Source organism: Bos indicus, chromosome 17, assembly GCF_029378745.1.
Source record: "Bos indicus isolate NIAB-ARS_2022 breed Sahiwal x Tharparkar chromosome 17, NIAB-ARS_B.indTharparkar_mat_pri_1.0, whole genome shotgun sequence".
Taxonomy (NCBI): domain Eukaryota; kingdom Metazoa; phylum Chordata; class Mammalia; order Artiodactyla; family Bovidae; genus Bos; species Bos indicus.
The window spans coordinates 71,980,592-71,995,909 of NC_091776.1; the positions used below are offsets into that span (position 1 = coordinate 71,980,592).

Consider the following 15,318-nt stretch of genomic DNA (forward strand, 5'->3'; position numbering starts at 1 on the left):
ACTAGCGTGTGAGATGAGTGCAATTGTGCGGTAGTTTGAGCATTCTTTGGCATTGCCTTTCTTTGGGATTGGAATGAAAACTGACCTTTTCCAGTCCTGTGGCTGCAGCTGAGTTTTCCAAGTTTGCTGGCATATTGAGTGCAGCACTTTCACAGCATCATCTTTTAGGATTTGAAACAGCTCAACTGGAATTCCATCATCTCCACTAGCTTTGTTCGTAGTGATGCTTTCTAAGGCCCAGTTGATTTCACAATACTTTGTCTAGAAAGGGATTCTATGCTGTGACCTCAACCACGCGGGTGGTGCTGATGGGATTTCAACACCAGTCTAGGAAGAAGGGCCCTGGGATCCACACAGTGACCTATGGGCAAGCCTGTAGGACGGAGTGCAGCCGCGGGTCGGCGGCGGGCTGTGCGGGGCTCCCCGTCGGGTCATGTCTGCATCCGAGGCGCTCAGGTCAGCAGTTCCCAGGATGCCTAGAGTGGGGCAGGAAGGCGACGCTGAGGACCCACCAGGGGACGAGGTCTCCGAGGGGGGTCGGGCCAGGTCGCCCGGCTCGCGCCCTGTCCGCCGACCCCCGGCCCTGTGAGCCGACGTGCCCTGGGCCGACCTGCGCGTGCATCCCGAGGAGAAACGGAGGACGCAGTGCGCCCAGCGCCTGGCTCCGACCGCCGGAAACCCCTGCGAGCCCAGCGCCCAGTCCCGGAGAACCCGCGCCTGCGCGCCGCACACCTCCTGGAGCCGGCCCCGCCCCGCCCCGCCCCCGCCAGTCCCCGCCCCCGCGCTCCTCGCCGGCCCCGCCCCCGCGCTCTTCGGCAGCCCCGCCGGCCCCGCCCCCGCGCTCCTTGACAGCCCCGCCCCGCCTTGCTGGCCCCGGCCCCGCGCTCCTCGCCGTCCCCCGCCCCGCCCACCCCGCCCGCCCCGCCGACCCCGCCCCCGCGCTCCTCGCCGTCCCCCGCCCCGCCCCGCCCCGCCGACCCCGCCCCGCCCCGCCGACCCCGCCCCGCCCCGCCGACCCCGCCCCGCCCCGCCCCGCCGACCCCGCCCCGCCCCGCCGACCCCGCCCGCCCCGCCGACCCCGCCCCCGCGCTCCTCGCCGGCCCCGCCCCGCCCCGGCGGCCCCGCCCCCGCGCTCCTCGGCCCTCACTGGCTGGCTCCGAGGCCCAGCTGGCAGGGCCGGCCAATGGGCGTGCGGCGCGCGCCGCGACACGTGCGCCCCGCCCTGCCTGACCGATGGGGAGCGGGCGGTGCTCTGGGCGGGGCGCGCGGGGCGGGGCGCGGGGCGGGCCCTGGGCGGGGGCGCGCGCTGATTGGCGGGCGCCTACCTCCGAGGCCGTTAACGGCGGCGCGGCGGGGCCGTGGCTCCAAAACAAAGGGCAGGCGGCCCGCGGGCGGCGGCGGGGATGCCTCGCGGGCGGCCGGGGCGCCAACGGCCGCAGCGCGTCCCGGGCCGCTCCGGGGCCGCCGGAGACCCGCGCCCGCGCTGAGCGAGGCCGGGCCGATGGGCGCTGCGGGCCGGGGCGCGGAGCGGTGGGCGGCCGTGAGTAGGGCGGGCCCCGGGGACCAGCGGCGTCGGCCGCGGGCGGGGGCCGCCGGGCTCGGCGCGGCCCGGGACTCGGGGCGGGCGCGCCGCCTCCGACCCCGCCCCGCCGCGGAGAAGGTGCGGGTGCAGCCGCCCGCCCGGGGGTAAACAGGCTTCTTCCCCGGAGGCAGGGTCGCGGCTGGGGCGGGGGGGGGCGGTGGGGACAAAAGAGGCCCCCGCGTTTGCACCGAAGGGCCCTTGTGCAGGGCGAGGCCCAAACGAATCGTGCCCGTCGGGCTTCGGGGCTCGCTGCCGGAGCCCCGAGCCCCGGGCGGCGCCGAGTCCAGGTCTGGCCCGTTCTGGGTGGGACTGGGCCCGGTTCCGTGCTAGGTGGACCACGGCCCCACCCCCGGCCTTTTCTGAGCCGCTACGTGCCTTCTTTCTGTGGAAGCGTACACACACCTCAACCTGTTGTTCTGCGCCAAGAACGTTCTTTCCGCCTCCGGGGATGGCTCTCAGGTGCGGCCCTGAGCAGGCGGCCCCTCTGCTCCCCGGAGGTGGACACGCCGGCCGAGCCCCGCCCCCGGCAGCAGCTGGCCCGTTCCCGGTGTTGAGCTTTGCGACCCTGCTTCGGCCTCTGGTCTGACATAGGCCAGCTTGGGCCCCTCCCGCCGCCTCCCCCTTGTATCTTAGGGGCCAGGTGTCTTCTCCGTGGGGGGAGCCTTGGCCAGGCCCAGGGGCAGCCCCGTCTTAGCAGGGCTGTAACCACCTAGCACTGGGCACTGAGTGATCTTGATTACCAATCTGTTTGAGTCTTTTTGAGTTGAAATCAGCTTACTTTGGAACAACTTTTATGTTTACACAAGAGTTGCAAAGGTAGTCCAGCCCGTCCCAGCCTGCGCTCTACCCAGCGTGCCCACTGCCGCCCAGCGTGGGCCTGTGTGCTTGCCAAAATTAAAAACTGGTAAAAGTACATGCCTTTATAAAGCTCTTTATGTAGAGAGCCTTTGATCCCTCCCTGCCTTGTCAGGGCCCGCCAGGATCCTGGGGCGGGGGGCGAGGTGGATGCCCACGAGGACTTGCTGCGCGGGAGTCTCTTCCTCCCTGAAAAACTGATGAGGGAAGGTAGTTTCAAATATGAAGAAGCAGTGGAAGTTCTCCTCCTCATCTCTGACACTTTATCCAGAGTCGTTTGGTTTTAACTTTTTAGAAAGGGGTTAGATTGGCTGATCAGCAAAACCTGCAGGAGTGGGGAGAGTGTGGAGAGAGGGGAGGACGGAGCAAGCGCTGGACGCCGGGTCCCTGGAGGCTGAGGCTCCAGGGAGGACAGTGGGGAGGGTTTGGTCCAGTTGGGCGCTGGGTGACACCCCTGCGGTGACTGCAACACTGGGCCTGTCGCTGGCCATGGAGTCAGGCCGTGTCCACACCCAGGCGGCCTCAGGACCAGGGATCCCCGTGGGCGCTGTTAGGCATGGACACAGCCCTTGGCCACCGCGCAGCCTACCTGACGCCCGGAGCTATTCTCGGGGCGCCTGGGCCCATTTTACAGGTCGGGTAGCAATTTGGCTTGAGGCCCCCCAGCTTCCCCTCATGTGGCTTTGTTCAGTCTTGGTCCGTCTGAGTCCCCCCACCCCCAACCCTCAGCTGCACAGCCTCTGCTGAGCACCAGCCCCGTTCTGGCTCCTCTCTGCGTCTCTGGTTTTCCCATCCCTTCCTCGACAAAAGGGGTGCTTGGTGTTTCAATGAGCACGAGGCTCCTAAAATGGCCAAGCGTCCCAGCGTCTTTCCTCCTCTCCCTCTTGGAGCTGAAGAGAGGCATCCCTGCCTGTGTCTTCCCTTCTGAGCAGCAAGTGGGCGACTTCTGCTAGGAGGCACCCAAGGACTCTTAGTTACTAGGGGGAGAAATTAAAACATTGTATCAGAGGCTCTTAGAAAAGAAAGGCTGGGTGCCAGCGCACTGCTCAGCAGGCAGGTGGGCAGGGCGGGGCCGGGAGGACTCACAAACCCACGATGGGCCAGAGGGGCCGGAGCCCACACCCTCCCGGGAGTCAGCCGCTCGCTTGGGGTTCTGGTTCTCAGGTTTGTCTTCCGAATGGTGAAGCACCATATGGACATGGGCCTGATTCACGTTCTCAAAATAAATATCCATGCTTATTTTAGGAGGAAAACTTCTGGAATCCAGAATGTTATTTTTGCTCTAAAAACTTACCCCACACTAGCATCTTAGGAGGATGGTGGCTGCTCCCCAAACCCAGGGACACAGCAGCCACAGCAGTGAGGCCGGTGGTGTGTTTGCTCTTCAAGTGCTAAGATGGGTCCTGACCTGTCAGCAGGTCTCCTCGAAGAGTGCGCTGTACTGGTGGCTGGAGAAGTGGGCCTCGGGGATGCCCAGCCCAAAATCCCAGTTAAATCACAACACGCTTCTCTGTGACCAAGATCCAGGCTGGGCCCCTGCTCCGCTGGGTTCCCCAGGGGTCAGCGAGGAGGGAGGGCAGGACAGATGGCAGAACACGTGGGCTGGAGGCACGCCGGCCTTTGAAGGGTGACCGTGGGCACCGAGGATGGACGGGGCCTGGCGCTCCAGGGGAAGGGGCCTCCGGGGGGCTGGCAGTATGCGGGAGGCGATCTACACCGGGAGAAATTCAAAGAAACAGAAAAGCCTTGGCAAGCCATCACCCTGTCTGCTTGGCTGTACCAGGGGCAGGGTCTTCGTTACCCCGTCAGGGACTGAACCCTTGCCCCTGCAGTGGAGGCGCCGAGTCCTAACCCCTGGGACACCAGGGAAGTCCCCAAGATGCCACTTAAACAGCCCTGCCCTGTTAGAGGTCACTCGGAGTTAGAAATGAGGGGTGTCCCCGTTCTAAGAGGGAAAAGCAAAAGTTGCTCAGTCGTGTCCGACTCTGTGCGGCCCCGTGGACTGCAGCCGGCCAGGCACCTCTGCCCTTGGGATTCTCCAGGCAAGAAGACGGGTGGGCTGCCGTGCAGTCGCCTGTTTAAAGGCAGGGCTTGGTGAAGGCCGTCCGGTGGTCTCTGCCCAGGTCACTGGTGCTTCTGCCTCGAAAGGGGCCCAGGGCTCTGAAGTTGAGCCACCAGGGCTAAAAGAGAAGGTACCACATTTAAGGCTCCTTTAAATACAGAGAAGACTCAGGTGAAGACATGGAGATGGATTTGGGGCCTGCAGGCAGGGAACGCTTTCCTTCCTGGTTGAGGCTGGTATGCCCGCCCCGCCCCCCCCGCCGACCAGCCGGCCCCCCACCCCAGGACACACCGCCCGGTGTAGCCCGAAGCTTCCTGGGCACCGTGAGCTGGAGGAGTCTGAGAGACAGCAGGAGGCGTGGCGAGCCCGAGCAGGGGGGCCACTGGGGGTCCTCCTCCTGGACCACCCCAGCCCAAACCCTTCCCGCCCTGTTAGTTCTTCTCAAACCGACCGAGTCCTGGTCTGAAAGGTGTAAATGCTTCCCACTCCGGTTACTGCTTCCTTTTCAGACCCCACCAGGGACCCTGAGAGGGTCAAGGAAGCCTCCGTCCCCCGCAGACACTTCCAGACCCGATCTCTCTGTCCCGCCGGCTCCCTGGCTCATTTGCACTCGCAGGTGGACACACACACGTTTCCTATGCCGTGTGTACAGTGCTTCCTATGCTGTGACTTGAATTGTATTCAACAGTGACTTTGAGGAAGATTCATATTCACGGAATCTCCAGTCCTGGTCATGGTGTAGCTCCCCATGGATGTTCAGTTCAGGCGCTCAGTCGTGTCTGACTGCGACTCCATGGACCGCAGCACGCCAGGCCTCCCTGTCCATCACCAACTCCCGGAGTTCACTCAAACTCATGCCCATCAAGTCGGTGATGCCATCCAGCCATCTCATCCTCTGGCGTCCCCTTCTCCTCCCGCCTTCAATCAGCATCAGAGTCTTTTCAAATGAGTCAGCTGTTCGCGTCAGGTGGCCGAAGTATTGCAGTTTCAGCTTCAGCATCAGTCCTTCCAATGAATATTCAGGACTTATCTCCTTCAGAATGGACTGGTTGGATCTCCTTGCAGTCCAAGGGACTCTCAAGAGTGTTCTCCAACACCACAGTTCAAAAGCATCAATTCTTTGGCGCTCAGCCTTCTTTATGGATGTAGGGCTGTGTTTTTACCCCTCAGAATTGTGTACAAGGTGTTTCGGGTCTTGAGTCTGCTCACAGATACTCTGTTGTTACACTGCTGTGTGCCAGCATGGTTTCACTTAGGAGGCTTTTCTCCTGGCCTTGTGGAGCTGGCTGGGGCTCCTGGGAGGCTGCATGAGGGTGTAGAGGCCTCCTGGTTTAGTCCGCATCTCAAAGGACACTTTCCAACTTGTAACATTGTGTATGATGTTTTGGTCCATGCCTCAAAACAGTTCTCTTCACAATCTTAGTTTGCATGGAATGTTTTTTAAATTGTGAATGGATGTTAAATTTTTCCAAACTTTTTTCCATCCATTCAGATAAATGGAACAACTGTGGTAAATGTTTCCAATGTTAAGTCGCCTTGCGTTCTTGTGATGAGACCCCCAGCTGTAGTGCTGGGTCCCGTCCGGTCAGTATTGCATAGGATGTTTGCATCTTGGTTTCTTTGAAGAAGCTTAGTGGATTCCGTTCTTGTTTTTCTTTTCTGGCTCTGCCGCAGGACTTGCGAGGTCTGTTCCCCAACCACGGACGGAACCTGAGCCCCAGCAGTGAAAGTGCGGACCCCCAGACAGGGGTTTGAGGTCAGGTAGCCACGTGAAATGGTGGGAAGGTGCTTCCTCTTTCTCTTCCCGGGAAGCGTTCTCAGCAGGTTGGAACGAGCCCTCTCTGGAGGTGCAGTCGACTTCTCCAGGGACGTTCTTTGCTACCAGGGTGTGTATTGGAGGAGGAGAATTTTTACCAGTGACTTGATTTGTGTTGACAGGATTATTCAGCTTTTCTAGTTCTTCTGGAGTCATATTTTTAAGCTTTTTTCCAGGAATCATAGTGTGGTTCAGGCCTTCACCTCTGTTGACTTGAGCCGACCGCAGCACCTGTGCCGAGTCTCACACTTGTTTGCGTCTCCGGGGGCTGGCTGAGCCGACAGGCGCGCCTCTGCCTCGTGGATCCTCTCCAGGGGGTCCAGCTTCCCTTTTCTCTTTCCTTAATTTTTTTTCCCTATTTGTTTACTTTCTTATATTTTCTTGGGGTTGCTTTCCTGTGACTTCTGGACGTTTTTAAAGATGGGTGTTTAGCTCAGTAATCCCACCTGTCTTCTAATATCCATCCTGTAAGAACCTACATTCCCCTTAAGTTCTGGTAATTATTTTATGGTTTGGAAGTCGCTTAGTCCTGCCTGACTCTTTGTGACCTCTTGGACTGCACAGTCCATGGACTTCTCCAGGCCAGAATACTGGAGTAGCCTTTCCCTTCTCCAGGGGATCTTCCCCACCCAGGGATCGAATCCAGGTCTCTCGCATTGCAGGTGGATTCTTTACCAGCTGAGCCATCAGGGAAGCCCGTTTTATTGTTCAAAATATTTTCTGATTTCCATTATTCTTAGTCACAGGGGTATATAGAAGCATATTTCCTAAGTTACAAGCATATGAGAAGTCTTCTAGTTACACACTGACTTGTGGTTTGTGCCGAGGTCTGAGGGCACGCCGTGAGTCCCACCCTGAGTGCTGAGGCGCGCTGTGTGCTCGGTAGATGTGCACGTGAAGTAATGAGCTGGAGTCTCTGGTTCTCAGACGGTTTTCTACATGTGTTTCAGCTCCAGTTGCTTCATCAAAATGTGTGTCTGCCTGCATTTGTGTTTGCTCTGTCAGCTGGTGAAGAGTGCAGTGGAGTACACTGTATGCTTATGTGGTTATATGCAGCATGCCAAAGATTATATACAACCATGGTCCTATTTTGATTACAAATTTATCTCAAAGTTGTTCCAACTTTTGACTTACGTATTTTGAGACTGTTAGGAAGTAACAAGATTTATACTTGCTACTTATCTCCCTGCTGTTTTATCTAATGGAAGTTTTTCCATTCAGATCAGTTCAGTTCAGTCACTCAGTCGTGTCTGACTCTTTGCGAACCCATGAATCGCAGCACGCCAGGCCTCCCTGTCCATCACCAACTCCCGGAGTTCACCCAGACTCACGTCCATCAAGTCAGTGATGCCATCCAGCCATCTCATCCTCTGGCGTCCCCTTCTCCTCCTGCCCCCAATCCCTCCCAGCATCAGGGTCTTTTCCAATGAGTCAACTCTTCGCATCAGGTGGCCAAAGTACTGGAGTTTCAGCTTCAGCATCATTCCTTCCAAAGAAATCCCAGGGCTGATCTCCTTCAGAATGGACTGGTTGGACCTCCTTGCAGTCCAAGGGACTCTCAAGAGTCTTCCTCAACACCACAGTTCAAAAGCATCAATTCTTGGGCGCTCAGCCTTCTTCACAGTCCAACTCTCACATCCATACATGACCACAGGAAAAACCATAGCCTTGACTAGACGGATCTTTGTTGGCAATGTCTCTGCTTTTGAATATGCTATCTAGGTTGGTCATAACTTTCCTTCCAAGGAGTAAGCATCTTTTAATTTCATGGCTGCAGTCACCATCTGCAGTGATTTTGGAGCCCAGAAAAATAAAGTCAGCCACTGTTTGCACTGTTTCCCCATCTATTTGACATGAAGTGTTGGACCGGATGCCATCATCTTTGTTTTCTGAATGTTGAGCTTTAAGCCAACTTCTTCACTCTCCACTTTCACTTTCATCAAGAGGCTTTTGAGTTCCTCTTCACTTTCTGCCATAAGGGTGGTGTCATCTGCATATCTCAGGTTATTGATATTTCTCCTGGCAATCTTGATTCCAGCTTGTGCTTCTTCCAGTCCAGCATTTCTCATAATGTACTCTGCATATAAGTTAAATAAGCAGGGTGACAATATACAGCCTTGACGTACTCCTTTTCCTATTTGGAACCAGCCTGTTGTTCCATGTCCAGTTCTAACTGTTGCTTCCTGACCTGCATACAGATTTCTCAAGAGGCAGATCAGGTGGTCTGGTATTCCCATCTCTTTCAGAATTTTCCACAGTTGATTGTGATCCACACAGTCAAAGGCTTTGGCATAGTCAATAAAGCAGAAATAGATGTTTTTCTGGAACTCTCTTGCTTTTTCCATGATCCAGCGGATGTTGGCAATTTGATCTCTGGTTCCTCTGCCTTTTCTAAAACCAGCTTGAACATCAAGTTTTTCCATTAAATGTTATTATTTAAGGGAAATACAAACATATGTAATAGTTTTCATTATTTTAGTACTTTTTCTATCCATTTGCTGCTTTAACTTTTTCGTTCATCTTCCTTGCGATGTGGTTGGTGTCAGCGCCGTGTCTGTCCGGCGCGCAGCAGCGATGCAGTGTGCCTTCACTCCTGCAGACTCTCCCGTATGGGTTGTCACGGAGCATTTGGCGGAGCTCCCTGCGCCGCACAGCAGACGTCCATGTTGACCGCTTCACATATAGCAGTGTGTGTGTGTTAAGCCCAAAGTCCTAGCTTTTCCCTCCCCTGCCTGCCTCTCCCCTTTGGGAACCGTGAGTCTGTTTCCTCAGTTGGTTTCTGTTTCGTGAATCAGTTGACTTGTGTCAGTTTTTGGATCCCACGTGTAAGTGGCACCTGATGATATCTGTCTAACTTCGCTTAACGTGATGATCTCTAGGTCAGTCCACGCTGCTGCCAATGGCATTATTATGAAGCGTGTGCGTGCGTGTGTGTACATGTGTGTGTGTGTACATGTGTGTGTGTACATGTGTGTGCACGTGTGTGTACATGTGTGTGTGTGTACATGTGTGTGTGTGTACACAAACACCCCACGGTGCCTTCATCCACTCCTGTCAGTGGACACTCAGCTGCTTCCATTCTTGGCTCTTTTGAGCGGTGCTGATATGAACGCTGGGCTGCGTGTACCCTCTTGAATGTTTCCTCCAGATAAGTGGGCTCGCTAGGTTGGTTGTGTGGTAACTGAAACCCCCACGCTGCTCTCCCCAGTGGCTGCACCAGTGCGCACTCCCAGCAGCAGCGCCAGGAGCCCGTCTTGTGCACACCCTCCGCAGCCTTTGCTGTCTGTGGTCTTTTGGACGGCCCTTCTGACGGGTGTGAGGAGCCACCACTGCGGCTCCGACTTGCTTTTCTCTGTCGTTCCGTCTTTGTGGGAACCGCGAGCGTCAGCGAGTAATCAGGGCCACAGGTCTTGCTGCTGCCGCCCAGCCTCTTGCTTCTCCTTTCGTCCGCTCTGAGCCTTAATTTAAGGTGTGTGTCTTGGAAGCAGCATCGAGATAAAGCGTGTTTTCTGTCTAGTGTGAAACCTTCAACTCTAACGTGAGTCCACTTACGTTTCACCTACGCACTGGAATGCCTGGGTTTCAATCTTCCTTCGTTAGGCTTCTTGCTCTTCCCCCGGCCCGCTCCCTCCCTTCGTCACCTCCCTTTACACGTTTGGAAGCGACGCACCTGCTCTTTTTGTTGGGACAGATGTTTAAGGCACATTTACCCTTCATTTAGCAGAGCGTCCCTTTAGTCCACACGCGAAGCTGCTTTTGGGATGCTGCTCCGCCCGCGCCTCCGCCTTGCTCTCTTGCTCACGCATCCTGAGCACGGCGCAGCGCTCCGGAGGTGGGCTGCCCTGCCCGCCTGTGCACTCAGCCTCTTCTTTACTCAGCATCCTGCCTCCTTGAGGTCTCAAGTCGAGACCCGAGTGGGCTTTGTTTCGTTCTCTCATTTCTGTCTGAAGCACATCCCTGAATCTCCTCCAGTAATGCTTTCCGGAAGTCAAGCTGCTCGTCTGCAAATGACACGTCCCGTGGTCCGTGGTGACATTCCCGCTGCAGAGTCCCGGGAGAACGGGGTTCCCCTTCAGGGCCTTGGGGTGCCTCCCCACTGCCTCCGCCTTCTGCTGACTGACTGGGGAAGTTGCTCTGGTGAAAGGTGGCCTTCCCTTCCCTTCGGGAGGCTTCTCAGACATCCCTGCTTTTCTTCAGTGCTCTGCAGCCTCCGTACTGAGTGATGCGGCGTGGCTTCCTTCTCCTTCACCCTCCTCGGGTCTGCTGGTGATCAGTCTGCACTGTGTCCTCGAGTCCTGGCAACTCCGCATCTCCTCTCGAGTCTCCTTCCGGGGTCCTCAGGCACATCTGTGCTCCTGGTGTCAGATCCAGTGAGTCGCCGCTAGGTCCGGCGTCATGCAGCGTTCACTGCGCTTTCTCCTAAGAGGCGCCAGCTGCAGTCTGCGCTCAGGCCTGGCCCGAGTGCGCCACTGTGCGTGGCATCATTCCTGTCACAGGCCTGTCTCGTTTTCCCGGCACATTTGTTGGAAGGGCTCTGCCCTTTCCACGCGGAATGGTCTTGGCACCCTTGTTGAAAATCACGGGACTGTGCATGAGGGTGTATTTCTGGATTGATAGGTAATTTCCTAGAGACCAGTACGGGACCCACCACACATGCACAGACGTCATGGTGCTTGGAGCCACTGACGAGTTCCGTTACTCGGGGCAGGACGGGCCCAGTGCTCCTGGCGTCTCTCCGATGGGAAGTTTGTTGGCTGCTATCTCTTCCACGTGCCCTAAAGCCAGAGGACAAAAGACGTATTTGAGCTACTGTTTTCTCAAATTATTTATGTGTGAAAGTGGTTCACCAGCCACTCCCAACTAAATGGAGAGTTAGGGTCCACGGTCGGGTATTAACCTTCTTGTTATGTACAATTTCTCGTAAAGAATTAGATCTGTGACGTCTAGGCCTGCGCTCTCCCTCGTCTTTGCAACAGGCGTCCTAAGCCAGGCACGTCCTCTCTCTCTCCGTGACCCTCTGCCGTGTGTTGACAGGTTGTGGCGTTTCTCTCAGCCAAGCTGTGTGGACGGAGCCACACGCCCTCTGAACGACAACGGCTCTGGCGTGCATGTTCCAGCGCTTCTTCTGTTGGAGAGCCCAGCAGAGCTGCAGCTCCTCCCGCGCCAGCCCTGAGCTGAGCCAGGAGTGCCCCGCGATGGTGAAGATGACCAAGTCTAAAACTTTCCAAGCGTATCTGCCCAACTGCCACCGAACCTACAGCTGTGTCCACTGCAGGGCCCACCTGGCCAATCACGACGAGCTGATCTCCAAGGCAAGTGTCTGCTCACGAAATCAGGGGCCTATGAGGAGAGGAGTATGGACTCTCCCAGGTGTGCTGACCTTGAGCGTCTGCAGCCTCGTGGGCGGGCTGTGGGAAGTCGTGTGAGTGTGTGCGGCTGCGCTGTGGGCTTGGCTGTGGCACTGCCCAGTGGCGGGTCCAGGGGGCTGGTGGCTGGGTTTGCACACACACCGTCCACCTGTGCAAACCGAGGCCTGGGCTGCGGGCCGCTTGGCTTCCAGGGCCAGGAGCTTGTTCCTGGGTGATAGGCAAGAACCAAAAGAAGGTTCTGATCCGTTTCGTTTCTGGTTACTTTTGAGGCCTGTCGTCCCACTTGGTCCCTTGAGCCTGGCAACTGGGGTGACAAGTCCCCGTCCAGTGCCCCCTCCAGGTCCTGTGGCCATGCAGTTGGGATTGGCCGGAGGTTGGAGACACACAGATGCCCTCTTCTGCCTCCTTGGCCGTCCTGGAATGAGTGAGCGTGCTACGAGCTTTCGTCCCAGAAAGGGGCCGCCTGGGGCCATGGTTTTCTCACAGTTCCCATGTGAGAACGGGAACCCCGTGCCCCCCACATCTGCTGGAGGCTGGCACACACTGTCCCGGGCACAGGCTCATGGGCGCTCTGCCCGGCGGCCCCTCCGCGCCTGTCCGGGTCTTCGGGGGTGCCTCCACTCTCCCAGGGCAGGGCTCCCATCACTCAGCCCTGACCGCGGCTGGCCCTCTGACACCTCTTCCTTCTCTGCAGTCCTTCCAGGGAAGTCAGGGGCGAGCCTACCTCTTCAACTCAGTGTGAGTACCAGGGCCAGGGCCGCGCCAGCTATTCTGAGAGGCCAGGGGGTGGGGTGCCCCCAGCTGGGGTCCATCTTGGTTTCCATGGAAACAGCGAACTCTGGGTGCCTCCTCGCAGCGTCCTGGGTTCTTGGGGGGGAAGCCAGAAATTGTGCCTTCTCTTCTGAGGGGCAAGGGACAGCTGGGGAGTCAGGGAGGACACCCCTGGGTCCCGGGGGCAGCCGGCGGGTGGAAAAGCGGGCTTGGCCCTGCAAGGGTGCCAGTGCCTCCTCCCCGCAGGGTGAATGTGGGCTGCGGCCCTGCGGAGGAGCGAGTCCTGCTCACCGGCCTGCACGCCGTGGCCGACATCTACTGCGAGAACTGCAAGACCACGCTCGGGTGGAAATATGTGAGTCCCCGGGGTCCGCCTGACCGTGGAGATAGCGGGCCGGAAACAGGACGGGTGCCGACCATCAAGGCGGGGCCACAGGCCAGGGGGGCAGGGAGGCTGCGCCTGCCTCGCAGGTGATCATTGGCTGGGCACGGGCAGAGGCCTGTGGACGTGACCCTGCGGTCATGCTCACAGCCGTTTCATCTGGGTGCTCAGCCCCCACCCCAGGACCCTCCTGGGCCCATCGTGGGAGGGCGGGGAAGTGCCCCGCCCCACCCCCCGCTCCTTTCCACCACTTGTGACCCCGAGCCCCAGGAAGGAGGCTCCTGCTCACCATCCCTTCTGAACTGCCCTGCTGAGCCCATGCTCAGCCGCACAGCTGACACTGTAGCTCCTGCCAACGCCTGACCCCTGGCACAGCAGCCCCTCCTCGGCCCCGGGCTGCACGGCGTGGGCCATGTCTGGGAGATGTGACCCTGTCCTTCCTTTCTTCGCTGCATGTAGAAGTTGAAAAATGAAACGGATTCTATTCTGAAACCTCTCTCTCTCTTCAAGGAGCACGCCTTTGAAAGCAGTCAGAAGTATAAAGAAGGAAAATTTATCATCGAGCTCGCTCACATGATCAAAGACAATGGCTGGGAGTAAAGTGGACTTCCTGTTCCCCTTTGAACGTGACTGAGACGGTCAACGTCAAGGAGCTGGGGCGTGTCCGAGGGCAGGCGACCCCCCTGGCCGGCCCCCTGGGTGAGGCAGCCCCCCAAGCTGTGTCCTCTTCACGCACATGGTTGTTTCTGAAATGTTTCAATGAGCTGTTTCTAATTTCTCAAGATCCAGAGAAAGACTTGACTGATGACTTGTCCATCTAGTCCGTACCTTTTGTAAGCAATGCTTTTAAGGTAGAATTTGGCTGTGTTCTGTCGTTTTGATGGAAAACCAAACAGTGCCATGGATCCCAGGGCGGCCTTTGGAGGGCCCGCCCTGCTTGTGTCTGGAGTGAAAGGAGGGGGTCACTTCCCCCTGCCTCTTGGGCCCACGCTGGCGGTTCCGCGCGCAGACCGCCAAGGCCAGTCCTCTGCCCAGAATCTCCCTGAAGGCTGTGCGTCTCTGCACCCAGCATGCTCTCTAGCCTGTTCAAGAGCAGAAGGCGCCACGGGTAACCCTTTAATGAGCTAGAAAGAGAAATGTGTCTAATGGAACGCCCTGTTCACTGAAGCCAGCAGCTTCTTTATCTAGAAGGCAGGTGAGCAAGTGGCCCACAGACACGGCCCGGGCCTGTGCACAGGCCCTGAGCGGCTGGCCGCAGAGTTTGAGCTGATCACACTGGACCGAGGGAAAGCGGACTTCTTTTTCTACTCTGATGTACTTGAAGAAAAAGAATTATTTTTCCTACATTTGAAAGACGCCAAAACAGGATCAACTTCCAAATTAAGATCTGCCACTGTTTCCACGTTTTCCACAGAAGGTTCCAGCTGCAAGACAGGTGTAAACTCCGGTTGTTTGGGGGCCCCAGCCTGCCCTGCTTCTGCTCGAGTTCCCATGCGCTGGGCCTTTGCAGGGCTGGGCTGCATGTGGCTTCTGGCCAGTCTGCGGAGAGTGGAGGCCAAAAGGCCCTCTGGCCGGTGAGCCCGGCCTGCCCCTCGACGCGTCTAGAGGCCTTCAGCGTGCTCGCTGGGCCCTGAGACACCCAGGACCCTGGTTCCACAATCCCACGGCCACAAACTGGAGACGGGGGGCTCTCCCCTGAGCCAGAGCCCCGGCTGGTGCTCCAGGATCAGGTGAGCTTCCGATGGGCACCCTCTGACCCACAGCCTGGACCACCCCCGGGTACTGGGTCATCCACGAGGGTGCCCAGCCGGCCGCCTCCCAGCAGAGCCCCTTGAAGGTTTAGCGGGCGCCTGCCCTGAGGGCTGAGTCCAAACCCCTGAGAGCCAGCCTGAGCCGGCACCCCTCCCCAAGCCTCAGCCGGCGGCCAGACGCTTCTCCAGCAGATGCTTCTGGACGCTGAGGAGCCTCCTGCGGCCCCCGTGTCCACTGCACTCACACGTGGCCCGTGTGTTCTGGGCCGTCTCTGGGGGCGCGGCAGCCTTCTTCCCCGTGGTGCGGGACGGCTTTGAAGCTGACACCAACCAAGGCTCTCAGCCGCTTTCCTTGTGGGTCTTCTGCAAAACCCGAGCTCCTTTCAAAACCAAACAAACTGACCGTGAGTGGCTTCAAGGACAAATGCTCCTGAGGCCACAGCCAGACGTGTGGGTCAAGTGCTGGACGTCCCCTTTAAGTTCCTACAAGGCTAGCTATTACCCCGTGACTTTTATTTAAATTATTTAAGATATTTTTTTCCTTGGGAAGAGTGGGCGGTGACACCAGGATTATAAATGTGTTTAAGTCCACCACGTAGTGTCCTTTGCACGTTTACTTTAGAAACGTGGTTTAGCTCTGGCTGTTTTATACCTACGTGTATATATAAGTATATATATATAGTATTTTTATACCTAAATGCTTACTCTTGATGACATCTGTCAGCTAACA

At 57.6% G+C, this 15,318-nt stretch overlaps 1 protein-coding gene across 3 annotated transcripts; it reads left to right on the forward strand.

The window, feature by feature from the left end:
• The first annotated feature begins 1,385 nt into the window (after window positions 1-1,385).
• YPEL1 (yippee like 1) lies at window positions 1,386-13,638 on the forward strand. 3 transcript variants are annotated; one of them, XM_019977724.2, is made up of 5 exons: window positions 1,386-1,540; window positions 11,350-11,627; window positions 12,379-12,422; window positions 12,702-12,810; window positions 13,348-13,638. In XM_019977724.2, the coding sequence occupies exons 2-5, from the start codon at window positions 11,424-11,426 to the stop codon at window positions 13,435-13,437; spliced, it is 447 nt and encodes a 148-aa protein (XP_019833283.1). In that variant the 5' UTR covers window positions 1,386-1,540; window positions 11,350-11,423; the 3' UTR covers window positions 13,438-13,638. The 3 variants fall into 3 exon arrangements, with proteins under 3 accessions (XP_019833283.1, XP_019833284.1, XP_070626076.1); XM_019977725.2 differs by lacking the exon at window positions 1,386-1,540 and adding an exon at window positions 1,772-2,041; XM_070769975.1 differs by lacking the exon at window positions 1,386-1,540 and adding an exon at window positions 8,719-10,685.
• The last annotated feature ends 1,680 nt before the right edge of the window (window positions 13,639-15,318 follow it).